General features: G+C 45.6%; 1 protein-coding gene across 1 annotated transcript; it reads right to left on the bottom strand.

The window, feature by feature from the left end:
* Positions 1–6,026: 6,026 nt before the first annotated feature.
* Positions 6,027–26,665, bottom strand: LOC114806437. Its single transcript, XM_039914584.1, has 5 exons — positions 26,386–26,665; positions 20,661–20,838; positions 16,739–16,851; positions 9,682–9,798; positions 6,027–6,113 (listed from the first exon to the last, which is right to left on the bottom strand). The coding sequence occupies exons 1-5, from the start codon at positions 26,575–26,577 to the stop codon at positions 6,027–6,029; spliced, it is 687 nt and encodes a 228-aa protein (XP_039770518.1). The 5' UTR covers positions 26,578–26,665.
* Positions 26,666–27,082: the final 417 nt, after the last annotated feature.

Here is a 27,082-nt window from a genome sequence, read left to right on the forward strand (position 1 = left end):
GCATACTTGGGAGTGCTCTGCACACAGTAAGCACTAAATTAATATCATCGATTGATTCTCTCAGAGGTCTAAGTTTGGGGCACCAAGAAAGGCAGAATACGACTCCCCAGATTTGAAAAGGAGACTTGGGTGGAGAGATGGAATTCATTTATAATGAGATTTTGGACTCCTTCGCAACTCACTCTCCTAGGGTCATCTAATTTTACCTGAGTCTTTAAGTGTCTCTCTCCTAGGATCATCTAATTTTCCCTGAGTCTTTAAGTGTTTCCTGGTGCTGAACTGTTTTATTGAAGTGAATGGGAGACCCACCGAGGAAAGATGGGGAAGTGAGATACGTAACGGTGAAGAGGGGTTACTTATGTGGATTTTTCCTTTGACTTCAGATTTCTAAATCCCAGCTCCTCCACTTGTCTGCTGTCTAACCTTAGGTAAGTCACAACTGCTGTGTACTTTAGTTTCCTCATCTGTGAAGTGGGGATTCAAAACTCATTCTCCCTCCTACTTACGCTGTGAGCTCTTTGTGGGACAGGGACTGTGTTATATTGTATCTACCCCAGTGCTTGGTGGAGTGCTGGGCACAATGTAAGTGCTTGACAAATGCCTCAATTATTATTATTAAGGAAGGCGGCCACATTCTAGTGAAAGTCCTGAGACTGGAATTGCTATTAATGTTCCATGATCAGTAAACAGTTTGCCTCCTTGGTCCGCTGCCCAAAATTGGGGAGAAAGCCGAAGATGTCTGCGGCCCAGATGGATACGTGGGCAGGGTAGAGGAAATCACACAGAGCAGCCAAACACGGAGCTTGAGAAACGGCTCTTCTTTCCCAAGCAGGAGGACCAACTCCTCACATCACTTCTACTAGGTAGGGACAACAGAATTTTCCCCCAGACTGATATTTAGGCCACCTCCCTGTCCCGAGGAAATGCACTCCTGTTTCTCTGCAGTCAGCAACACTGTCTACATAACTGAACCCAGGATAGCTCATGCATCTGGGTATGTCCTAGTATCTTATCCACCTGAGGCCCCATGTTGGACAAGTGACTCCGTGTAACCTGAATATCTTGTATCTACCCCAGTTCTTAGTATAGTGCTTGGCACATAATAATAATAATTATGGTGTTTGTTGAGCACTTACTATGTGCCAAGCACTGTTCTAAGCACTGGTAAGGATTTAGCAAATACCACAGTTATCGTTGGGCTTAACCAAACAAGGCAGATTCCTTGGAAAAACACTAGTCTTGGTGGTTGGGGAAAGGGGAATCAGGTTTGAAGTGTCGAGGTCGAGTCACAGTTCTGGAAGGGCAGAGAAGGGGCTCCCTTGGAATCTGGAAAGCTGGAACCCCCCAGCCCAGCCTCTGTTCCCTCAACCTTCCCCTTCTTTCCTCTTCCTCTCCTTTCCACTCACCCCTGGATAAGGAGATGAATTTCCACTTTAAAGGTGATCACATTTTCCTGGAACTCAGAGGGAGAGAGACAGTGGGGTTTCACTGCGGGAAGGAAGACAAGTCCAGCAATACAAAATTAGGGGAAAAACCAAAAAAGGGAGACAGTAGGCAGGACAACAGATCCAAGCAAATTAACACCCGTATCCAGACAGAGGATGGCCAGCTGTAGTTTTCAAAAAACACTGACCTTGCAATACACGTGAAATCTCACACTACCCCAGCATAGAGGATGACATCATACACCTGCTCTTTAACAGAAGTCTACGTGATTTGGCCACAATGAGGCTAAAATTAAAGGTGCTTTGGGTTTTTTTCCTGAGGAACCTGATCTACCCCCCGCCCACATTCCACACCACTGCCCCCAATTGCTTCAGGATCATTGAACAATAATAATAATAATAATAAGGATGGTATTTGTTAAGCACTTACTATGTGCCAAGCACCATGCTAAGTACTGGGGTGGATACAAGCAAATCAGTTTGGACACAGTCCCTGTCCCGTATAGGGCTCGCGGTCTTAATCCCCATTTTACAGATGAGATAACTGAGGCACAGAGAAGTGAAGAGGACTTGCCAAAGGCCACCCAGCAGACAAGTGGCGGAGCCGAGATTAGAAGCCATGCCCTTCCGACTCCCAGGACTTTGCTCTAACCACTATACCCTGCTGCTACTCTCCCTGCTGGGTCTGTTTGAACCAGGATACTTGGTCCAAGTCACAGAACTCGATGGCAGGAGCTCCTCTAAGGAAGACTAGGAGCTGAAAGCAAATATCCTGGATATAGAAGTACCTAAGATAGAACAGGGGACAGTCGAGCCGAAAGCCTGATTGCCCCTTATAAAACTGGACGGTTGGTTACCCTAACCAGATGAGAGCCTCCTCGCAGGATCACCAGTACCGACGGCAGCAAAGTAGAGAGGCCGAGACAGACAGACAAGGCAAAGGGACGGCTAATGAAGGGGGTGGGAGGAAAGAGCAGAGCGAGAATGGGCCCGTACGTGTCCACCCCGCCACTGCGGCGTCAGCAGGCGGAACCCTCTCCACGGCTGCTGCCCTCCCCAGCTGCTCGGGTAGGTGGCCAGATGGCCTGCATTAAGTGGAACAGTCCTGCTTCGTGAGGCGCCCTTCCAACATCTTCGATGCCTAATGTGGGATCCCACGTTCCACCAGGCGAGCGGAGCGCAGCCCTTCGGAGCAGGGTTGGCGACAGCAAGGAAGGCGACACAATTGGAAACGTGACATCCGACCTTTCCAGGAACTGTCATCCACGGCCCAGAAGGATCAGCCCCAAGGGGTCCGGGAAGCCACAGTTACCAACGGACCTCTCCCTTCCACCCTTCAGCCCCTCTCCCTCCCACTTCCCTTCGTTCTCTTTCTCACCCCCAACTCTTCCTCTCCCTCTCTCCTATTCTTTCCTCCTCCCCCCTCCCCTCTCTCTGTCTTGCTTTTCTTTTTGGTCCCAGCCTTAAGCTCCAGGCCCTAGGAAACCTTATTCCCTATCTCAATTGCAGTCCAGAAAATACTGTCAGCAGCAGGGCACGGGCCTGGGAATCAGAAGGACCTGGGTTCTAATCCCGCTCTGCCACTTGTCTGCTGTGTGACCTTAGTAAGTCACTTAACTTCTCTGTGCCTGTTACCACATCTGCAAAATGGGGATTAAAACTGTGAACCTCTTGTGGGACGTAGACTGATTAGCTTATATCTACCCCAGCGCTTAGAACAGCGCTTGACACATAAGCGCTTAATAATAATAATGATAATTGTGGTATTTGTTAAGTGCTTACTGTATGCCAGGCGCTATACTAAGCGCTGGGGTGGATACGGGCAAATAGGGTTGGACACCATCCCTGTACCACATGGGGCTCCCAGTCTCGATCCCCAGTGGTCAGTGAGGCCCAGACAAGTGAAGTGACTTGTCCAAGGTCACACAGCAGACGTGGCAGAGCCCTCGGTGAACTCATCCGCTCTCACGGCTTTGACTACCATCTCTACGCAGATGACACGCAGATCTACATCTCCGCCCCTGTCCTCTCCCCCTCCCTTCGGGCTCACATCTCCTCCCGCCTCCGGGACATCTCCACCTGGATGTCGGCCCGCCACCTAAAACTCAACATGAGCGAGACCGAGCTCCTCATCTTCCCTCCCAAACCCGGTCATCTCCCAGACTTCTCTATCACCGTGGATGGCACGACCATCTTTCCCGTCTCTCGGGCCCGCGATCTCGGTGTCATCCTTAACTCGTCTCTCTCGTTCACCCCACGCATCCTATCCGTTACCGAGACCTGCCGGTTTCACCTCTACAATATCGCCAAGATCCGCCCTTTCCTCTCCACCCAGACGGCTACCTTACTATTACGGGCTCTCGTTATATCCCGGCTAGACTACTGTGTCAGCCTTCTCTCTGACCTCCCTTCCTCCTCTCTCGCCCCGCTCCGGTCTATTCTTCACTCCGCTGCCCGGCTCATCTTCCCGCAGAAACGATCTGGGCATGTCACTCCCCCTCTTAAACAACTCCAGTGGTTGCCTATCGACCTCCGCTCCAAACAAAAACTCCTCACTCTAGGCTTCGAGGCTCTCCATCACCTTGCCCCTTCCTACCTCTCCTCCCTTCTCTCTTTCTACCGCCCACCCCGCACGCTCCGCTACTCCGCCGCCCACCTCCTCACCGTCCCTCGGTCTCGCCCATCCCGCCGTCGACCCCCGGGTCACGTCCTCCCGCGGTCCCGGAACGCCCTCCTTCCTCACCTCCGCCAAACTGATTCTCTTTCCCTCTTCAAAACCCTACTTAAAACTCACCTCCTCCAAGAGGCCTTCCCAGACTGAGCTCCTCTTCTCCCTGTACTCCCTCTGCCATCCCCCCTTTACCTCTCCGCAGCTTAACCCTCTTTTCCCCTTTTCCCTCCGCTCCTCCACCTCTCCCTTCCCATCCCCACAGCACTGTACTCGTCCGCTCAACTGTATATATTTTCATTACCCTATTTATTTTGTTAATGAATTGTACATCGCCTCGATTCTATTTAGTTGCCATTGTTTTTCGAGATGTTCTTCCCCTTGACTCTATTTATCGCCATTGTTCTCGTCTGTCCGTCTCCCCCGATTAGACTGTAAGCCCGTCAGACGGCAGGGACTGTCTCTATCTGTTGCCGACTTGTTCATCCCAAGCGCTTAGTACAGTGCTCTGCACATAGTAAGCGCTCAATAAATACTATTGAATGAATGAATGAATGAAATATTATAATTGTTAGTGTTTGGGGCTGCTCTCCTCAGCTGCCTCCTCCACACGTCTCCAGTTTGGCTCCCCAGTGCATAGCTCCAGCTGAGCCTGCTACGGTGCGACTGGGAGGGAGGGAAGTGCGCACTCTGGCTATCTCTCTTTCGCTTCACTGAACGGCCACTGCTTCTCTTCACCGTTGCCACGGCTGCTCTTACCAAGCAGCCAATCATATAAGCCCTGGGCTTGGAAGCCAGAAGTCATGGGTTCTAATCCTGGCTCCGCTACTTGTCAGCTGTGTGACTTTGGGCAAGTCACTTAACTTCTCTGGGTCTCAGTGACCTCATCTGGAAAATGGGGATGAAGACTGTGAGCCCCACGTGGGACAAACTGATCACCTCGTATTACCCCCAGCGCTTAGAACAGTGCTTTGCACATAGTAAGCGCTTAACAAATACCAACATTATTATTATTACAATATAATAGAGTTGGTAGACGAGTTCCCTGCTTACAGTGAGGTTACAGTCGACTGCCAAATACCTTGGGGCTGTCAGGATCCCTCTCAGAGACTTTTGGGAGGTAAAAGGTTGAGTTGGGAACTGATCAGCAGATCAAGTTGAGAAGCAGTGGGGCCTAGTGGAAGGAGCATAGGCCTAGGAAGCAGAAGATCAGGGTTCTAATTCTGGCCCTGCTCTTTGCCTTCTATGTAAACCTGTGTGTCTTGCTCTGTGCCTTAGTTTCCTCATTATAAAATGGGGGTTCAATACTTGTTCTCCTTCTTACTTAGACTGTAAGTTCCATGTGGGACAGGGATTGCGTCCAACCTTCATTCCCACTCGTGCTTAGCAGCTTGTTTGGCACACAGCACTAAACACACACCACAGTTATTATTAGATCAGTGGATAAGAGGCTATGGATGGGAAATTAATCTGGGGTTGGGAGCAGGGGAAATGGAAGACAATGCCATTTGTAGGAAATGGGGAGGAGTTAGAATTCAAGGGATGGTGGTCAAAAAACTAGCCTCACAGTGCTCATACCCCAGCACTTACAATCTTGCTCTGCTGGAAATTATGGCTTCTCTAAAATCCAGAAGAATCAAGTACCTCACTCCTTATGATCATTACCACCCCTTTGTTTAGCATCATCATATCACTAATTTCTCCACGCACTGCAGTTACTTATGAGCCCATCGAAACACTTCAAGAGTTTCACTTAACAGTATCTGCTCTTTGTTAGGATTAAATGAAAATCTTATATCCCCAAGAGCCACACTACCAGATGGCCAAACTTTCTCCTCTCATTGTCCAGGGAACATATGGCTTTTGCTGGAAGAAGAGAGTTTCCTCTTAGGGTCTGAGAGACTCATAAAAGCTCAACCACCAGGCCTCAGATTCACATCCTGGGAATCTCTGGGTCTCTGGGCAATTTTCACAGCCAGTAAATTAAAAATGATAACACACTAGGGAAACATGGAGAAAAAGAAAAAAAAAACTAAATGGTGCGTCAGAGGTTTACTCAGAACTTTTCAACTGCTGTCTGGAGAGAAAATAAAGTTGGGAGTCTGCAGTAGTGACAATTCAACTGATTCAGTGAAGCAGGGTCCCAGCTTTATAAGGAGGCCCCAGTTGGAAGTTGCTCCCAGAACACGGCACTGGCCTTGAGAGCAGGACCTTGCGTGGGTTGTCTGACGGTCCATGGGCTGAGTCATTCATTCATTCATTCAATAGTATTTATTGAGCGCTTACTATGTGCAGAGCACTGTACTAAGCGCTTGGGATGAACAAATCGGCAACAGATAGAGACAGTCCCTGCCGTCTGACGGGCTTACGGTCTAATCGGGGGAGACGGACAGACGAGAACAATGGCAATAAATAGAGTCAAGGGGAAGAACATCTCGTAAAAACAATGGCAACTAAATAGAATCGAGGCGATGTACAATTCATTAACAAAATAAATAGGGTAATGAAAATATATACAGTCGAGCGGACGAGTACAGTGCTGTGGGGATGGGAAGGGAGAGGTGGAGGAGCAGAGGGAAAAGGGGAAAAAGAGGGTTTAGCTGCGGAGAGGTAAAGGGGGGTGGCAGAGGGAGTAGAGGGAGAAGAGGAGCTCAGTCTGGGAAGGCCTCTTGGAGGAGGTGATTTTTAAGTAAGGTTTTGAAGAGGGGAAGAGAATCAGTTTGGCGGAGGTGAGGAGGGAGGGCGTTCCGGGACCGCGGGAGGACGTGACCGAGGGGTCGACGGCGGGATAGGCGAGACCGAGGGACGGTGAGGAGGTGGGGGGCGGAGGAGCGGAGCGTGCGGGGTGGGCGGTAGAAAGAGAGAAGGGAGGAGAGGTAGGAAGGGGCGAGGTGATGTAGAGCCTCAAAGCCTAGAGTGAGGAGTTTTTGTTTGGAGCGGAGGTTGATAGGCAACCACTGGAGTTGTTTAAGAAGGGGAGTGACATGCCCAGATCGTTTCTGCAGGAAGATTCATTCATTCAATAGTATTTATTGAGCGCTTACTATGTGCAGAGCACTGTACTAAGCGCTTGGGATGAACAAGTCGGCAACAGATAGAGACAGTCCCTGCCGTCTGACGGGCTTACAGTCTAAACGGGGGATGAGCCGGGCAGCGGAGTGAAGAATAGACCGGAGCGGGGCGAGAGAGGAGGAAGGGAGGTCAGAGAGAAGGCCGACACAGTAGTCTAGCCGGGATATAACGAGAGCCCGTAACAGTAAGGTAGCCGTCTGGGTGGAGAGGAAAGGGCGGATCTTGGCGATATTGTAGAGGTGAAACCGGCAGGTCTCGGTAACGGATAGGATGTGTGGGGTGAACGAGAGAGACGAGTCAAGGATGACACCGAGATCGCGGGCCCGAGAGACGGGAAGGATGGTCGTGCCATCCACGGTGATAGAGAAGTCTGGGAGAGGACCGGGTTTGGGAGGGAAGATGAGGAGCTCAGTCTCGCTCATGTTGAGTTTTAGGTGGCGGGCCGACATCCAGGTGGAGACATCCCGGAGGCGGGAGGAGATGCCAGCCCGAAGGGAAGGGGAGAGGGCAGGGGCGGAGATGTAGATCTGCGTGTCATCTGCGTAGGGATGGTAGTCGAAGCCATGAGAGCGAATGAGTTCACCGAGGGAGTGAGTGTAAATGGAGAACAGAAGAGGGCCGAGAACTGACCCTTGAGGAACTCCAACAGTTAAAGGATGGGAGGGGGAGGAGGCTCCGGCGAAGGTGGCGAAGGAGTCGCCACCACCAGCCCAAAACACACAGCTCTGGGTCCTAATCCCAGGGCCCCACCAGTGTCTACTGTGTGTGACCTTGGGTGATTCACAACGCCTCTGTGCCTCAGTTTTCCTCATCTGTAAAGTGGGGATCTTTCCTCCCTCCTACTTAGGCTGTGAGCCCTATGTGGGATAGGGACTGGCTCTTCTTTGGTTATTTTATGTGTATCCCAGTGCTGGGTACACCAAAAGCACTTAAATACCACCACTGTCAGGATGTCATCCACATTCAGCAATGGCCCTCCAGAAAACCCAGGAGCCCCCCAAATTACACCAGGCTCGTTCCCAGTCTAATACCACCGTATTGCAGTCTCCCTGGCCCAAAGTGGCTTTTTTTCCCACCCATGGTAATTATTAAGCACTTACTGTGTGTCAGGCACTGAACTAAGTGCTGGGGTACATATGAGCTAATCCGGTTGGACAAAGTCCCTGTCCCACGTGGGGCTCACAGTCTTAATCCCCATTTTACAGATTCATTCATTCAATCATATTTATTGAGCGCTTCCTGTGGGCAGAGCACTGTACTAAGTGCTTGGAAAGTACAATTGGGCAACAGATAGAGACAGTCCCTACCCAATAACAGGCTCACAGTCTAGAAGATAAATTAGGAGGCACAGGGAAGTTAAGTGATTTGCCCAAGGGTAGAGAGCAGGCAAGCACTGGAACTGAGATCTGACATGGGAAGCAGCGTGGCTCGGTGGAAAAGAGCCTGGGCTTGGGAGTCACAGGTCATGAGTTCGATTCCCAGCTCTGCCACTTATCAGCTGTGTGACTGTGGGCAAGTCACTTCACTTCTCTGTACCTCAGTTCCCTCCTCTGTAAAATGGGGATTAACTGTGAGCCTCACGTGGGACAACCTGATTACCCTGTATCTACCCCAGCGCTTAGAACAGTGCTCTGCACATAGTAAGCGCTTAACACCAACATTATTATTATTATTAGATTAGAACCCAGGTCCTTCTGACTCCCTGTCTGGCTTGAAACGTGGAACTGCAGGGATGGTAGAGCAGCACCTGAACCTACCTGGATTAGGTTTAGGGCCAGCCCCAAGAATTCAGATCCATCTGGGTCCTCTTCGATCAGGATAATAGTGAGATGGCACCATCTCACAGATCACTTTGGCAGCAGGAATCATGGCTGAACCACAATAACCATCTCCTCATTTTGTCCACAAAGGATACGGATGGGTGGAGGTGAGTTGGCGAGTCGAAGAAAGGAGAAATGAGTAGACAGGAAGAAATGGGAGGTAGGCATGGAAAAGCAAGGCAACCGAAGAAACCTGTGAGCATTTCATTGGTTTCACTTAGCTTCAAACCCTAGTGTGAAGTACTCAAACATTTGCATATGCTGCATGTACAGAATACAGAAATCCATTCAACACCCATTCCAGGACCTTGCTTTAAAGTGCCGTACACCAGAATAATCCTACTCTTGCAGACAGCTTGGGCCTCTCATCTATTTCACAGGAGCACAAAAACCAGCACCTCATTCAACAGTAGATTTTGTCCCCATGAGATGAACTTTCTTTACCAGGCATCCTTCCACACTCCCCCTCCTCAAGATATGAAAACACATTGTCTTGAGCACTCCCTCGGTAATATATTGTGGGGCTAAGAGGCTGGGCCCCTGACCCCATTGTTTGTCTTCCAAATGTGGAAAGCTTATTTTTATTTCCCCTCTGTGCTGAATAGTAGTTTCTCAGCTAAAAAAAATTTCCCTCAGCGACCCTAGAGATATGCAAGTTATTTTAAGACTGTGATACCTCCTCTCCATTGAGCAGTTCTGGATATCCTCCATGGGACTCTGCAGAACCATAGAGTGGTCTGGTTTCAAAGGAGCAGAAGTAATGAGCCACCTCAGGTTTTCTCCCGACTCTGTCCTTTGGCGACAAAAAAAGCTGGGTGTGGGGAGGTTAGGATCCAGAGGGCAGAGGCTCAGCTTTTATACGTGTCTTAAAACAACTTTAAAAAACCAAAAAGGTATTTGCTAAGCACTTACCATGTGCTAGGTGCTGTAAATAAGGGATGGGGTAGATACAAGAAAATCATGTCCTATATGGGGTTCCCGGTCTTAGCCCCCATTTTACAGCTGAGTTAATTGAGGCCCAGAGAAGTGAAGTGTCCTGACCGAGGTCACACAGCAGACAAGTTGTGGAGCCAGGATTAGAACCCAGATCCTTTTGACTCCCAAGGCCATGCTTTAAGCATTAGACCAAGATGCTTCTCAAACTTGAATTGACAATGGGCTCAGCTGACACTAGAGAGGCAGGCTAGGATGAGATCAGAAAACAGCTACAAGTGGACCTAAGTGGAAAGAAGACTCCTTTCTGCTCTGTTTACCTGAACCATTCCAGGATTATGTAGTAAGGGGAGATCAGAAGCTAGAGAAACTAGCACCGAGATGTACGGCAAGATGGGGTCAGGCAATGGGAAGGAGAGTGCTGCAAGGTGAAATATGGACTGGACAGCCCTCAACTGTAAACTGTTTCTCGGGGGGATTTTTGAGTGATATTTGTTATGTACTCACAATTACTAGATGCTGTACTAAATGCTAGGGTAGATACAGGATAATCAGGTTGGACACAGTCCCTGTCCCACATAAGGTTCTCAATCTTAATCCCCATTCTAATCATCATCGTTGTGGTATTTATTAAGCGCTTACTGTGTGCCAGGCACTATAACAAGCACTGAGGCAGATACAAACTGGATGGCACACAGTCCCTGTCCCACGTGGGACTCACAATCTTAATCCTCATTTTACAGATGAGGTAACAGGCATAGAGAAGTGAATTGACTTGCCCAAGGTCACACAGCAGACGAGTGGCAGACCTGGAATTAGAACTGAAGTCCTTCTGATTCCCAGGCTCATATTCTATAATTGAAGTACAGAGAAGTTAAATGACTTACTCAAGGTCACCCAGCAGACAAGTGGTCAATCCAGGGTTAGAATCAAGTTCCTCTGATTCCAAGGCCCACGCTCCTTCCAATAGTCCATATTGCTTCACATCATAGGCAGGGAATGTGTCTACCAATTCCACTGTATTGCACTCTCCCAAGCACCTACTATAGTGGTCTGCACACACAGAAAATGTTCAATAAATACCATTGATGGATTGAGAGAAAATAGCAGGGGAGACATCCTAAAAGACTGAGATGGAAAGGGGGTGACCTAGGTGGATTTCTACGGTTGGGCAACACAGCCCTTTTTATCATCCAAACTCTTTTCAGTTTGCTTCGGTCCCAGCAAGAACATGACCAGCAGAGGCAGTGAAGCATAGTGGAAAGAACCCAGAACTGAGACTTAGAGAACCTGAGTTCTATACAAAGTGGAGCCACTCTGTGAGCCCTTGGCAAGTCATTTAACTTCTCTCAGTTTTCAGTCAGTTTTCTCCTCTGCAAAAGGAGGATTCAATATCTTTTTTCCCTCCTACTTAGACTCTGCCCCCTTGTGAGACCTGATTATCCTGTGTCTACCCTCGCGCTTAGTTTAGTGGTTGACCCAGTAACCACTTAAATAGCACAATTATTAATTATCATTATTATTAGAGGTGAGAGACAATCAACAGCCCTCGCAATATAATCAATTTCTTTGCTCAATTTCTTGGCCCTAGAGATTTTGTGAATGAACAAAGGCAGTTCCTTTATTTTCAATGGGAGGGTCCATCAGCATCATCACTAGCTTCCAGGGTGGGTGGTTGGTTGTCCCTGTTCTTGTTCATAAAATGAATCCCGAGGGTCCAAGCAGCATATCCAGTATCCAGTAGGATTCTGCATGCTCTTGAGCCAGTCTGTGACCCGTAAATGCTAAACGACGGCTGAAAAATAGATGCCAGAGCCAGAGGTATGTGGTGTAAGCTCCTGCTTTCTCTCCCTCCTGGGTTTATTCTGCTGCCCAGGATATTGTAGTGGAATTTGCTAAACACTTATTTTGAGCCAAGCATTGTGCTAAGCACAGGGTAGATATAATTCCAACAAGATCAGATACAGTCCTTGTCTCACAAGGGGGCTCATAGTTTATGGGGGGCAGAGAACAGATATTTAATCCCTATTTCACAGATGAGGAAACCAAGGTAATTTAAAGGACTTGCCAAGGGGTTAGAACAGGTAATTGACTGCACCGGAATTAGAACCACATTTCTTAAGGATTATGGGAAGAGGAAGGAACAGGAAAAAGTGAGGAATGAAAGAAAGATGCCTTAATCTAGTGATTTGCCCAAAAGAGCAGCCTGAATGTAGCATTATAATATGTGCTTCCTAATATGACCTGGCTTTTCCCACCACCTCAGGTAGGCAACTAGGGAAGTGGAGAAGTAAATGGTGAATTTTCCTGCTTCCAGGAAAATCCTTCCTCCTCCTCAACTCTCTGAGAATTGACAACAGGCCTAAAAGGTCCAGAGAAGGAGTTTAGCCTAATGAATAGAGCACGGGCCTGGACGTCAGAAGGACCTGGATTCGAATTCCTGCTCTGCCACTTGTCTGCTGTGTGACCTTGGGTAAGTCACTTCACTTCTCTGTGCCTCAGTTCCCTCAGCTGTAAAGTGGGAATTAAGACTGTGAGCCCTTTGTAGGACAGGAACGGTGTCCAACCTGATTAACTTCTATCCGCCATAGTGCTTGGCAATAGTAAACACCTAAACGCCATTAAATAGCATCATCTATATCCTCCAAACACACTGGGAAGAGTTTCTTTCCTTTATTATAAAAATTGCAGGGGTACGAATTGACAAAAGATAGGAGATGTAGGTTTATGCATTAAAAGGCAGGGAATGTGAAAAGATGTAAGGCAGATTGCCAGGAATACAGAGAAGGATGTAAGGCAGAAGTCCAGGTGTTAGATGAAAAGCTAGGTTTGTGAAATATTGACCACTAGAAGATGAGAATACTTCACAGGGGACATGGAAGGAAGAACCCACCGCAAGCCCTAGCTGAAACCGGTCAGGACCAGGAGATTAGGGGTCCCTTGTAAGGGAGTGAACAGCAGCACAACCAACGAACAAATCACAGAAGGACACAGATGGAGAAGAGGACCCACAACAGAAGACTGGACCGAGGGAGGATGTTTGCAGAAACCACGTTCCCCAGGCAGTTGGCTAGTAGAGTAGTATTTATTGAATATCTACTTGATGCAGTACACTATTTTAAGCATTTGGGAGCACTTGAGAAATGGAAAAAAAGAAGTGATATTGTCTACACTTGAGAGGCTTGTTGAGAGGCAGAAATATAAATATTTACAAGTAGAATAGTCAAGATACTTCCAAAAAAGTGCCGATGGTAGGAATAAATCAATTCATAAGCACTGGAGAGACAGATGGGTTTATACAATTTAGTGTTTGGAGAACTAATCTGGGAAGCTTTGGTGGCAGTGGAGGCATTATAGCAGAGCTTTGAATGTGAGGACAACCCAAGATCTGTTAGATTTGGGGATGGAGGGAGTTAGAAGCTGGAAGAATAGGGCGAACAGGGGTATGGAGACAGAACAGTTGGGAGCAAGTTACAGATACCTTGGAAGAAACAAAGCAAGTTGGGGGATAGTGGATGAAGAGAGGATTGAAGTAAAGTGAGGCAAGTTGATGGGGAGACTTGAGAACAACTGTGAGTCATTTGTGTTGGCTGGAGAGGGACACAGAAAGCCAGTGGAGGATTTGGAGAAGAGAAGAGATGTGGATGAAGCAATGCTTCAAAGGGATGATGCACACAGCAGCCTATAGTAGAAATTGGAGTGGAAGAAACTAGAGGCAGGGAGGCCTGTGAAGGGGCCAAAACAATATTCTAGCTGCACTCTGATCAGAACTGCTTGCGTGGGTAGGATCAGGGACACCAGGGAGAGCTTACGTAGGAAGAACCATAGAGGCTTGGCAGTGGATCTAATGTAAGAGTTGATAGAGAGCAAGTCGTCGAGGATGAAACCTAGGTTATGGGTTTTTGAGCGAGGTTAATGGGGAGGTTATCGAACGAGAAGGGAATTGGGGATGGTGGGGAATATTGGAATATTTCTGACTCCTGTCCAAAACTTCAGTGTCTGTGTCTCACCCGGACTAGATTACACTCAGAAACACTTCCCTAACAATGGGAGAAAAAGAATCAAAAACTTCAAGGAGTAATGAGCCATAATTGTAGGCAGCTGTTTAGATTACTCAAATATGGCAATAGCAGTTCCAAGTGTCTAAAATTGGAAATGACAACAATGATGAGAGATTCTGGGTACAGTTTAAAATAAGGACTAGCAGGCCCGCGTCCACTAAAAACTTAAGGTGCCTTTTTTGACTAATAATTTGACAATTATACTGTAACAAATCAAATCAATAACATTGAATGTGGGGAACTGTACTAAGCACATGGGAAAATAGAATACAATAGGGCTGGCAGAGAATTCCTGCCCACAGGAGCTCACAGTCTGCAGGGATAAACAGACATTAAAATAAGTTACCGATAGGGAAAATAGAAGTCCAAAAGAATATATACTTAAGCGTTCTGTGGTTGAGGTGAGTATGAAAGTGCTTAAGGGGTACAAAGCTAAAGACATAATCAATGGGGAGGGTGGATAGGGGAAATGAAGGCTGATTCAGAGAAGGTCACTGGGAGGTGATGTGATTTTAGAAGAGAGTGTTGGACTGTAAGGTGTGAAGGGGAAGGGAGTTTCAGGCCTGAAAGAGGACAGGGGTTAGGGGTTGGTGGTGGGATTGAAGTGATAGAGTTTTGGAGTGTAGGTGGGCAATAGAGGAATAGAGTGTGCACACTAGGTTTTAGTAGGAGAACAGAGAGGTAAGGAAGGAGGGCGAGATCTGATGGGGTGCCTTAAAGCCAATGGTAAGGAGTTTTTGTTCATACAGAGGTGGATGGTAAATCACTGAAGGTTCCTGAGGAGTGGGGAAGACAGTGACTGAATGATTTTTCAGAAAAATGATCCAAAGCAACAGACTTAATTATACACTGAAGAGGGAAGAGACAGAAGGCAGGGAGGTCAGCGAACCGAGGGCAGTTGTCAAGGCAGGAAATTAGTGTTTGGATGAGCATGGTAGCAGTTCAGATCTTGAGGAAAGGGCAGATTCTATAGATATTGTGAAGGTTGAACTGACAGGATTTTGGGACAGGTTGAATGTGTGAGCTGAATGAGAGAAAGAAGTCAAGAATAATGGCATGGGCTTGTGAAACAGGAAGGATAATGGTGTCGTCTACAGTGTTAGAAAATTCATGGGGGAGACAGGTTTCAGAGGGTAAGATGACGAGCTCTGTTTTGTACATGATTAATTTGAGGTGGGGGGGGGGACATCCAAGTAGAGATGTCCTGAATACAAGAGGGAACACAAGACTTAGAGGAGAAAGGTTTGAGGATGGAGAAGTAGATTTGGGAGTCATCTGCAGAGATGGTAGTTGAAGCCACCGGAATGAATGGATTCTCCAAGTGAGTGGATGTAGCTAGAGAATAGAAGCGGATGCAGAAATGAGCCTGGAACGACTCCCACAGTTACAGGGTGGGAGGCAAATGTGGAGACAGCAAGACTGAGAAGAAGCAGCCAGATAGCTAGGAGAAGAACCATGAGAAGATAGTGTCAGTGAAGCCAAGGTTAGAAAATATTTCCAGGAGAAAGTGGTGGTCTACAGTGTCAACGGCAGGAAAGAGGTTGAGGAGGATTAAGACGAAGAGTAAAAGCCAATGGATTTGGCAAGTAGGAGGTCGTGGTGACTTCAGAATGGGCAGTTTCTGTGGAGTGCAGGAAGCAGAAGCCATATTGTAGGGGTTCAAAAAGAGAATTGGTGGAAAATAAGTAGAGACAGCAGGTGAAGACAACTCGTTCAAGGGGTTTGAAATTGAACGATGAGAGAGATGAGGCAATCACTGCAGGGTGCTGTGCGGTTAAGGGAGGGGTTTTTTAGGATAGGCAATACATAATTATGTTTGAAAGCAAGGGAGAGGAGCCATTGGAAAATGAACAGTTGAAAATTGCATTCACTGAGGAAAGAAGGCGGGGCAAGTGTTTCGATTAGGTTCAGTGGAATGGGGGCAGAACTGCAGGTAGAGGAGGTAGATTTTGAAATACTGCTGGGAAGGATGAAAGAGTCGAAGAGAAAGGCACTGGAGAAAATCTCCCAGCACGGGAGATTTTAGGGAGAACATGCCTAATGGTTTCAATTTTATTAAGTATGGGGTAAAGGTTGGGAGAGGTGAGGCCCTGGAGGTTTAAGAAGTGTGGTGACAGAGAAGTGGAAGGGACAGGATTAGAACCCAGGTCTTCTAACTCCTAGGTCTGTGCTCTTTTCACTGACCTCAGACAAGAAATGTTGAACTGAAGCGGCCATGGCAAGATACGGGGTGTAATCGCTAAGGACCCTCATTCACTCCATGCTGGAAAGTGGATCAATTTTTCAGTGATAGTGAAGTTTGCACCCTAGACTTTGGACTATAGAACACTTAGAACCAGCTCATCTGATGCCCAAAATCCTTTCCAGTTGGTTGACAACTCCAGTGAACCTGATCAGCAGAATTAATGCTATTAGTCCCTTGCAGTTAATGTATTTCAGTAGGAGCCATATATCATCTGTCTTTTATTATCTAGCCCGAATGCATTATTTCCCTAGGATACATGACAAATGAGGACTCTAAGCTCACTAAGGGTGCAAAAGTTGTAATTACATTCTACCTTTTTTTTAACTTTACAAGGGATGGTCACTTGGATTGAAATAAAAAATTTAAGGAATTAATGTGGTAATCCAACCTCTGAACAAGACAGGAGGCAGGGGAACATGCATAAGCCTATTCCTCCGTAAAACCTTCTTCTTCCTACAAATTTAATACGAAAACCTTTGTGACCCTTCTCTCACCTGTGATTTTAAGCTACTGAAATATCCATTATACAGGAAAATGGAAATTTTCCAATGAAAGTTCACTTTTCTGCACACATCACACATCCTGTGGTGAGGTGAGGAAAAGAGAACTGGAAAACATAACTCAAAAAATGACACGAGAACAAAAAGACAAGGGGGCTTGTAAGGCATATGCCAGGGTTTTCAGAAAGAGCTTGCTGTGAGAAAATAAAAATTGGGCTTGCAGAGCCTATAAAGACATCAGTTTTGGCTGGGAGAGACGTTGTATCTCCTGAAAGGAAAGAGACAAGAAAGACAAAGTGATGGTTTCCTTTCCCCTAATATTTTCTTTTAGTATTAACAATATTTACTGAAAGTCTACTGTTTATAGCACACTGTACTCTCTTCCTCTTTTCGAAAGAGCAAACCCTGTCCTTCATTGTAGAAGATGACACCAGTGATAAGTGAAATACTCTCCATGCATGCAGTATGTCAGGAAAGATGACTGTCAAACTGACATTCCATGATTCCTAACTGTACAGATTCATTTACCACATTCAAGGCCTGCATATTTTTGCTCCTGTTTCATCAAACCAATATTCGCAAAGCTTCTCTTCAAAGAGGACCTAACGGCCTCTATTGTACACTTGAGAAATACAGTAAAAGACACACTACCCAGTCCTTAAGTAGAGTGTATAAAGTAATGGGGGAGACATAAGCTATAAATGACTAAAAATAAACACTTTAAAGAAAAGCAGCAAATAAACAGGAGCAGCGTGGCCTTATGGAGTGAGCACAGATCGGGAGTCAGAAAGGCCTGAGTTTTAATTCAGGCCTTGCCACTTGTCTGCTGTGGGTCCTTGGGCAAGCCATTAACTACTCTGTGCCTCAGTTACCTCATCTCATCAAATATGAGACCTGAACTATGTCCAACCTTGTAACTACACCAGCACTTATTACAGTGCCTGGCACATAGTAAACGTTTAACAAATAACATTAAAAAAAAAAAGACTGAGTTTTGAGGTAGTTGATAAAATGGCCTAAGGGAGGTAAGGTGATGTTCACTCATCTCCCAGCCCCACAGCACTTACATACATATCAGTTTGCAATTTATCTTCGTGTATGTCTCTAGTCCATAAGCTCTTTGTGGACAAGGATCATTTATGCTTACTGTTCTGTATTATACTCTCCCAGGCACTCCACATTTAATAAGCACTCAGTAAATACCACTGATTGAGGAGGTAAATCCCTCAAGCACCAGTGCTTACCAAGAGAAGAGCACTGTACTAGATGCTTAGGAGAGTACAATATTGCAGAATTGGTACACATTTTCCCTGATCATAAGAAGCTTAGAGTCCAGAACGGGAGACAGACATTGAAACAAATTATGGTTACATACATAAGTGTTGAGCGTAGGGTGAATAAGGGGCACAAATCCATCTGTACTGGCAAAGCAGAGGGGAGAAGGAATAGGGGAAATGAGGACTTGGAAGACTTCAAGGAGATGTGATTTTAATAAATCTTCAAAAGGTGGGGATGGAGAGTGTCGGCCCATCAGAAATGAAGTGGGAGGACGTTCCAGGCCAGAGACAGGAGGTAGCCGAGGAGTCAGCAGTGAGACAGATGAGCTCGAGGTACAGTGAGTAGGTTGGTGTTACAGGAGCAAAGTTGGAAATCAGCAAGGTAAGACAAGGTGATTGAGTGCTTTAAAGCCGATGGCAATGTATTTCTATTTGATGCGGAGGTGGATGGGCAACCATTGGAGGTTCTTGAGGAGGGAGGAAACATGGACTGAATTTTTTTTAGAATTATGACGCGAGTAGCCGAGTGAAGTATGTAACTCGAGTGGGAAGAGACGGGAGGAAGGGAGGTCAGTGAGGAGGCAGATGTAGTAATGAGGGTGGGATAGAATAAGTAATTGAATCAACTGACAGGATTTGGTGACATCGAATATGGGGTTGGAAAAAATGAAATCGAGGTTAATGCCAAGGTTAGAGACTTGTGACATAGGGAGGATGGTAATGCTTTCTAAAGTGATGGAAAATCAGGGAGGATGGGTTGTGGGTGGGAAGATGAGTTGTCCATGATGCTTGTTGTGTCTGTGTAGTAGAGATGCCCTGAAGGTAAGAGGAAATACGAAACTGCAGAGAAGGAGAAAGATCAGGGCTGGAAATATAGACTTAGGGCCCATCCACATAAAGACGATAGTTGAAGCGATGAGAGCAATGAATTCTCCAAGGGAGTCGATGTAGATGGAGATTAGAAGGGGACCTAGAACTGAGCCTCTAGAGATTCTCCTAGTTAGAGGATGGAAGACAGTGGGGGTACCCACAAAGGAGACAGCATATGTGGCCAGAGAGATGGGAGGAGAACTAGGAGAAGATAGTTAATCCAAGTTTGGATATTTCCAAAAGAAAGAGTTTCTTGACAGCAAAGGCAGCTGAGAGGTGGAGGAGGATTAGGATGGAATAGAGGCTGTTAGATTTGGCGGTGAGATCCCTGTGATGATTGAGAGGGCCGTTTCTGTAGAGAACAGGGGGCGGAAGTCAGATTGGCAGGGGTCACAGGTAGAATGTGGAGGCAGCAGATGTAGACAACTCATTCAAGTTTAGAGAAGAATGGTGGGAGGGAGATAACTGGAGGGAACCATGGGATCAAGGGAGGGTTTTGGGTTTGGATTTTTTTGTTGTTGTTGTTTTTTAGGATAGGCAATACATAAGCAACAAATAATTTAATGTCATCACTGAATTCTGCTACCTAGATAGCACACTATTCATGGCTCAGTGGAAAGAGACTGGGCTTGGGAGTCAGAGGTCATGAGTTTGAATCCCAGCTCTGCCACTTGTCAGCTGTGTGACTGTGGGCAAGTCACTTAACTTCTCTGTGCCTCAGTTACCTCATTTGTAAAATGGGGATGAAGACTGTGAGCCCCAAATGGGACAACCTGATTACCCTGTATTTACCCCAGTGCTTAGAACAGTGCTCTGCACATAGTAAGTGCTTAACAAACACCAACATTATTATTATTATTATTAATTAAGGAATAGACAAAGATGCAGAAAATGGAATCAGAAAGAGTGTGGTGGGGACAACAGGACATCAAATTCCAAACCAGGTTGTGAGTCTGTAGAGCTGTAACCCAGATAGGTTTGCTTTTTAATCGAATTAGAAAAATAATGCATCATCAATATATTGGCCCATTCTACAGATATTTAAATTACCATTTTCTTGATCTTTCTGGGACATTCCAATCTCCCAGAATAGCAACAACCTTTGACAATATGAATGTACCCAAGAATCAGAAAAAGAGTGCCTATAGTACGCAAGGGAAGTTTAAAGCAGCGTGGCTCAGTGGAAAGAGCCCAGGCTTGGGAGTCAGAGGTCATGGGTTCGAATCCCTGATCTGCCACTTGTCAGCTGCATGACAGTGGGCAAGTCACTTAACTTCTCTGTGCTTCAGTGACCTCATCTGGAAAATGGGGATTAAGACTGTGAACCTCACGTGAGACAATCTGATGACCCTGTATCTCCTCCAGCGCTTAGAACAGTACTCTGAAAATAGTAAGCACTTAACAAATACCAACATCATTATTATTATTATTATTATTATTATTATTATTATTAAGGCCTCGTCAGTGAGCAGGTCCAGGGAAAGGGTCACTCACTATAAAGGGGGGGGAAGGGGTACAAGCTATTGACTGCACAAGCACCTCTCACACTTCCATTGATCATAACCAGGGTCCAATTCCACCCAAAACCGATTTTTACCATCCTTGCTCTCTCATGCCCAAACTTGCTAGCCAGACTAGGTTATACAGAAGTCAGCAAGCATTTTGCCTATAAAAATCATCAAGATAATGACCCCATTACTCTATTTCATTTCCCCAGTGGAAACTGGCTCCCCTCTCATTCCGGTCCCCATTTTGTTTTCCCCACTTACGTGTTGCTACCTGATTTTGAAATTTTTCACTGGTTGTCTCACACAAGACTCTCTGGTTCCTTATCCCTTTGCTGATCTTCCAGTCTCTTTTCAAGGCGAGTCCATGGAGAGTCCTTGAAAGTCTCGTCGACAAATGCATCCTCAAAAGCTCTGCCACGTTCTTCCAGAAAATGTTCCCCTTGAAATATGCACAAATGAAGGTCACCTACCATTCTGCCAGTACTCCAAAAGGTTTTCTTACCTGAGCTCAGTTTGGATTTTATGAATCATTTCCTATCTTGACTCATCCCTCAATGTCTTCCACTCAGGAAGTTGAATTGATTTAGTGATTCCAACCCCAACCTTGCTACCCTCTGCCTTCAGAGGACACACATACAATTTCCTTGTTCTTAATCCTCCTCAATAGTTTGTAAATGTAAAAACAATTTGTAAATATTTTTTATAAATTGTTTTGTCTGACTGCAAGGAAGACCTGCTTCGCTTCTATTGTACTCTCCGAAGCGCTTAGTACAGTGCTCTGCACTCAGTAGGTGTTCAGTAAATAGCAGTAGTGATTGACTGAAACATCTGGGATGTAACTGGCTGTCTCAAGGCAATTGGGCAGTCAGAGATGAAGAGCCCAACATTAAGTAAACAGAAATTTGCCATTTTTAAAAATAAATTTAACCCAAAGTTAAAAGCCTTGCCATTCTCAACTATTTGTCTGTACTTATGTAGTTTTTATTTGTTTCCCTCATTTGATCATAAGTTTCTTGAGGGCAGGAAGAATGTGGTTCATTAATGTTGTTCTCTCCCAAGAGCTTAGTGTTGTGCTCTGAACTCTGTGGGTCCACATTAAATACTGCTAATTGATTGATTTAAAATGAAAAACGATTACCTCTAATAGGTAGATTAAAAGACATTAAACAATTAACTTGGCACTGAGGCAAAAATCCATTTGATTCCTCTGGGCAAGACAAAATTGAAAAATAAAGGGTTACACTTTTAATTATTTCAACAGTGTCTTCGATCACCTTCTAGCCCTATAAATTGGATATTCTGGTGATTCAAAACAATGACCAAAAACCCCAAGCCCTTGGTCATTTGAGCAATTTCCCCCCATTTGTTTAATTTTAAAACTTGCCATCCGAGGTTGTTCACCCAGGGGGTAACAATGCAGCAGAATAAGAGACTGATGTTGGGTTTCTTCTGATGATTTCCACAAAAAAGAAAGTCTCATTTCCTTAAGATAATCACTGGCTGATTTACTTTCTGTGCCCTATTTCTATTCTCATCTTGGCAGCCCACAGCATCAGAGAACATCACTCTCCCTCCCCCTAAGACCACACAGACAATGGACCCCCTTTTCCCCTCCTTTTTAATAAGAGAAATGTTGATTTAAAAGAAGCCTTTCAGCAGTTTCAATTAACATTGTTATAAGTGAAGGTTCCCTAGCCCTATTAGGAGCATACAAAAAACACGAAGGAGGGAAGGAGAGGGGAGAAAAGGAGAGAATGCTCACTGCTTTCTGTGTCGCAGCAAGAACGTGACTGGTAATGACTGCTCTGCACTCAAATACCATTAATTGACTGGTGGATTGGCAAGAGAAGGTAAGATGCATGGCCCAAGCCACTAGCACTGTAATCAGTTCCTCTGCAAAGGTTCTCAGTCCTGAAGACTCAGATCTCTTGGTCTTATCAGGGGAAGGGAAACCCTTTTCATATGTCTGAATTGTATCAGCAAGCTCTATGTGCTCAGATGTGTTAAACTGTTCAGGGAACCTTCCCAGCTTCTCTTAAATGAGAGTCACGTGGTGGACTTTCACGGACCACTGTAAAGTCACTTTCCTGGGAAGCGGGCAGCAGGTTGCGCGTACAACTTCCCCAGAAGTCTAGGCGATCCCCAAAAATAAACCAGTGAATTACCCAGAAAAGGGTGATTCTAGATCGAGAAGTGACACCTTTGGCCTCACCTCCTCTACTACCACTCCTGAGGTTCTTCCTACTTCATCCCAGCTTTCTAGGGAACTAGAAACAGCTTCACACAATACTGAGGGCATACAGGGAGTGCTAACCAGAGTGAAATCTACATACCATCAATTGTCCCAAACTAAGAGCCAGCCTCACATCTAGGGTTCCCTAATTTGACCCCAGCAGCTCCCCATGAGATTTAGACTCTCTAAAGCCCCAAAAAATTCACCTTCGCCACCAAGTGAGGTCATAACCCAGATCTTCTCCCCCTGTATCTACCAAAACATAAAAAAGCAAAGGATCTTGTAGAATCTTCTCTTCTGACAGGCTGCTATGCAATCTTTCTACTTCTGAGGACATTCTGATCCCAGAAACTTCTTCTTCTGCATGATTCTTCGGTGCTTTCTGTCCCTTTGGAGAGACCTCCTGGAAGCCTATCCCAAGAAGATGATACTATCAGGAAAGGTGAAAATGGGCACATAATAATATTTTCTAAGCTCTTCCTACATTCCAGACACTGTACTAAATATTGGTTTGGATACAAAGATCCACTCATCAGAATAGCAGGAGCACAACTGATCCAGCTTGATGAAATCCAACGCTTTGTACCATGAAAGACCATCGGTCGGCCTTTCTCTGAATGAAATCATTAAAAGAAGACAGAATCCTAGCTATAAACATTTTATCTGTGCACTCCATCCACTCTAGGGTTCCGGCATTAAGGAGAGGTTCAGAGGATTTGAAATCAAAAGGCAGCTAGAATCTAAGGGATCTGTCAATATTGTGAGAAGAATGGGTTTGTCTCTGGGTCACTCTCTGTAAATTCTCATCCTGTTTCTGATCCAGGCTAGTGATTTCTACAGTCTTACACCTCCTCCTTTCTCCAGGCTATCTTTGCATGTATGTTCCAAGAGTACTTCAAGCTCATTATTTCCAAAGCTGAGCCCCATCCCTTTCCCCCCGCCTCAATCTTTTCCTGCAACAAGCATTTACTATTGAAAACTCCATCAGGCTGCCCATCTCTGAGGTATATAACCCTGGAATATTCCCCAACTCCTCCTTCAGCTGCAACTCCCATATTCAGTCCATCAACAAATCCTATAGGCTTTTCCTCCACATGATTGCTAGGATCTGCTCCTCCTTCTCCTCCCCATATTGCCACCATGCTGGTCCAAGCACTTGTCCTCCCACCGTCTTTCCACTACTGTACGAAATACCACCAACCTCCCTATCTCACAATCCCATAAATTTGGCATTATCCTCAACTCATGTCAGTCCTTCAACCCACATATTTAATGTCACCAAATCTTGTCAATTCTACCTTTACAACATTGCTAAAATCCACCCTTTCTTCCAAATCGAAATGGCTACTTTGCTGATCTAACTGCTTACCATAGCCCACTTTGACTACTTTATCAGCCTCCTCACTGACCTTCCTGCCTCCTGTCTCTCCCCAACTCCACTCCATACATCACTCTGCTGCCCAGAACACTTTTCTAAAAAGTGATTCAGTCTCCAGGTCTCCCCATTCCTCAAGAACTTGCAGTTGTTATCCATTTACCTCTGCATCAAAAGGAAACTCCTTACCATCTGCTGATTGCCTATGCACTTCACTCCTCTAAACCCAAACTACTCACTGCTCCTTGATCTCACCACCATCCCCTTGCCCGTGTCCTCCCTCTGTCCCGGAATTTATTCCTCCTCCATATACAATAGACCACCATTCTACCCACCTTCAAAGCCTTAGTAAATATCACATCTCCTCTAAGAGGCTTTCCTTAATTAAGCTCCCTTTTCCCCCCAACTCGCTCTCCCTTCTGCTTCACCTATGCACTTAGATCTCTACCCTCTAAGCACTTGTTATTCACTCCACCCTCATTCCCACAGGACTTATGCACAAGCCTGTAATTTATTCTTGTAGTTACATCTGTCTCCCCTTCTAGACTCTAAAATTCTGTGGGAAGAGACTGGTTACCACTTTGTTGTATGGTACTCTCCCAAGTACTTAGTACATTGCTCTGCACACAGTAAATGCTCAATAAATTCCACTGATTGATGCACCTGAAGTGCCTTCCCAAATACTTCATGTAGTGCATTGTACTTAATGGTCATTCAATAAATACATTACTAATACACTGAGTGGGCAGAACTGTTCTTTCGAGGCATTATAATGGGTTTGCTTTGAAGAGGGCTACTTGTCCTTGGCAAACAACACATTGCTACATCTGTGAAAATAGTCTGGAGCACAGATTACATCATACAGAGAAAAATATTTCAATGCTCTGTAGAAAATACAATGAAGTGGACACAACACTATTGCATTATCTACATCCACTGTGATTCCCAAGGAAGATAGTCATCAGTGCCATTCTGTCAGTGGTGTTTATTAAGCCTCTACTGTGCAGAGACCCTATACTAAGAGGTGGGGGAAGTACACCAGGAGGAAAAAAAAAAAAGACATGACCCTTGTCCTCTAGGAGATTATAAATCAAATCAGTGATATTTACTGAGCACTTACTTTGTGCAGAGCACTGTACTAAGCACTTGGGAGAGTGCAAAAGAGCAGAGTTGGTAGACGCATTCCTGGCCTACAACAAACTTACAGTCTAGAGGGGAGACTATATCTAAGGCAAAGTAGCACTGTTAATGCTGTGGAATGTCTACCTCGGGAAAACTATGTATCCTCACTCTCATGGCTTGAAGAACTCTCAGAATGGAAACATTTCAGTTTAGAATCAATATTCTATTTCTGGCAGGAGTACCAAACCCTAAGGACAACTGATACTGTGGGGCCTGACCCAAGAAGTCATTTCAGAATGTTCCGTGTGAATGTGGGTTTACCCAGAGCTAGATTTTCCTGCTGCCCATGCTGGGATCTGATGGTTCTGCATTTGCACCATTGAGATTTCCTCTACCTTTCACCCAGATCAGCTGAAAATACAGCTGCTGCATATTATTGTTTGTCACACTTACTCTGCAAAGGACAAACCACTGAGGAAGAACAGCACCAAAGGGCAGACAAACCTGGTCATTTACCTGCTGGGCCTCCATTTATCACTGTCATTGGTAATGCCCACTGCCCGTTAGTTCTCCGCCTAGTAGTAAGTGCATGGAATTGGTCAATGTCAACCAGACAAGAGTCTGACGCCTCCATTTCGGCAGGTGGGAAAATTAGCTCATTTTTCCTCTCTCCCTTCCAACAACCCGACAGTATCAGTGTGGTCCAATCCGAGGCAAGATCCATGAAAAGGCACAATCTATTGTACGCCATCAAAACATCCTTGGCTCATTAGCTGGGCCCAATTAATCATGCCATTGGGTGCTTAAATTCACTTGAACAAGGACAACTCAAACCAGGAAGTACCATAATCTATAATAATTCTTAGAAGAGCCTCGTGAGGCTGATAGTTTTCTAACACACACGTCCTCAGATCAGATGGCCACTGAATTGTAATGAATATTCCAGTCATCTTTTCCTTTGATTGTCATATGGTGATCAATATCTTTTCTATAGTCATGCCCAAAGATGGTCAAACCAATCAATTGTATTTGAGCGCTTAATGTGTGCAGAGAACTGTACTAATGATTTTTTTTATTGATATCTTTCTTCATGGATGAATAATAGCAGCAACTCGAATAAGTTTCTAAAACCTTCAATAAAAGTGAAGTCATTCAAAAGCTCACCATATCTTGTTTAAGTTTTTTGGGGGAAACACAAGTACTAGCCATTATCTTTGGGATTTATTTTAAGAAGTCTTTGAAATAGCAGCACTCACCTTAAGGGGATCCCTTGATGTCTGAGCACACGAAAACTGTTTGCCGCAACTTGTCTTATTCTCTGCCAAGATTGTCTGAGACAGAATTTCTCTCCGGACAACACAACTTCCCCTGACAGTGATGGGAAGCAGATTTATTCGGCTTATCAGACGAGTTATTTTTCCAGGTAATGAATTGGGCTGGGCTTCCATCCAGACACCTAGCCCAGACAATACCGTTCAGGGACCCAATCATCCATCAGCCTATGGAGCCTGCTGTGCCAGAAACTTATCCGGCCAAGCATCCAGCCTGTAGAGAGATGGATATTAATACTGTAATAAGTGTCCAAAAGGAAGCTTGTTTTTCTGAGCGGTTCTCACAGCCCTCTCCACTCTTCCATCCCCTGAGCTCTGTGCAAGGCACCAAGTTTCAAAGAGTGGTGAAAAGTTCATAATAAAAGACATTATACCAAGCCCACACCTGCCAAGGACAAGAGGCCCTCTTCAAAGCAATCCCATTATAGTGCCCAGAACAGTTCTGGCCACTCAACATGTCCTCAGTAAATGTCAATTTAGAATGACAGTGCTGGATATGAAATGAAATGTTCTCATCCTCACTGATGAGATGACCAGATGAGCTATTTAGTTGTTTCCTCCTCATCAACTGCCTCTGTCAAAAAATGAGAGAGGCAGCAGATCTCCATCTCTCCACTGACTC

This window comes from Ornithorhynchus anatinus, chromosome 2 (assembly GCF_004115215.2).
Source record: "Ornithorhynchus anatinus isolate Pmale09 chromosome 2, mOrnAna1.pri.v4, whole genome shotgun sequence".
Classification (NCBI taxonomy): Eukaryota; Metazoa; Chordata; class Mammalia; order Monotremata; family Ornithorhynchidae; genus Ornithorhynchus; species Ornithorhynchus anatinus.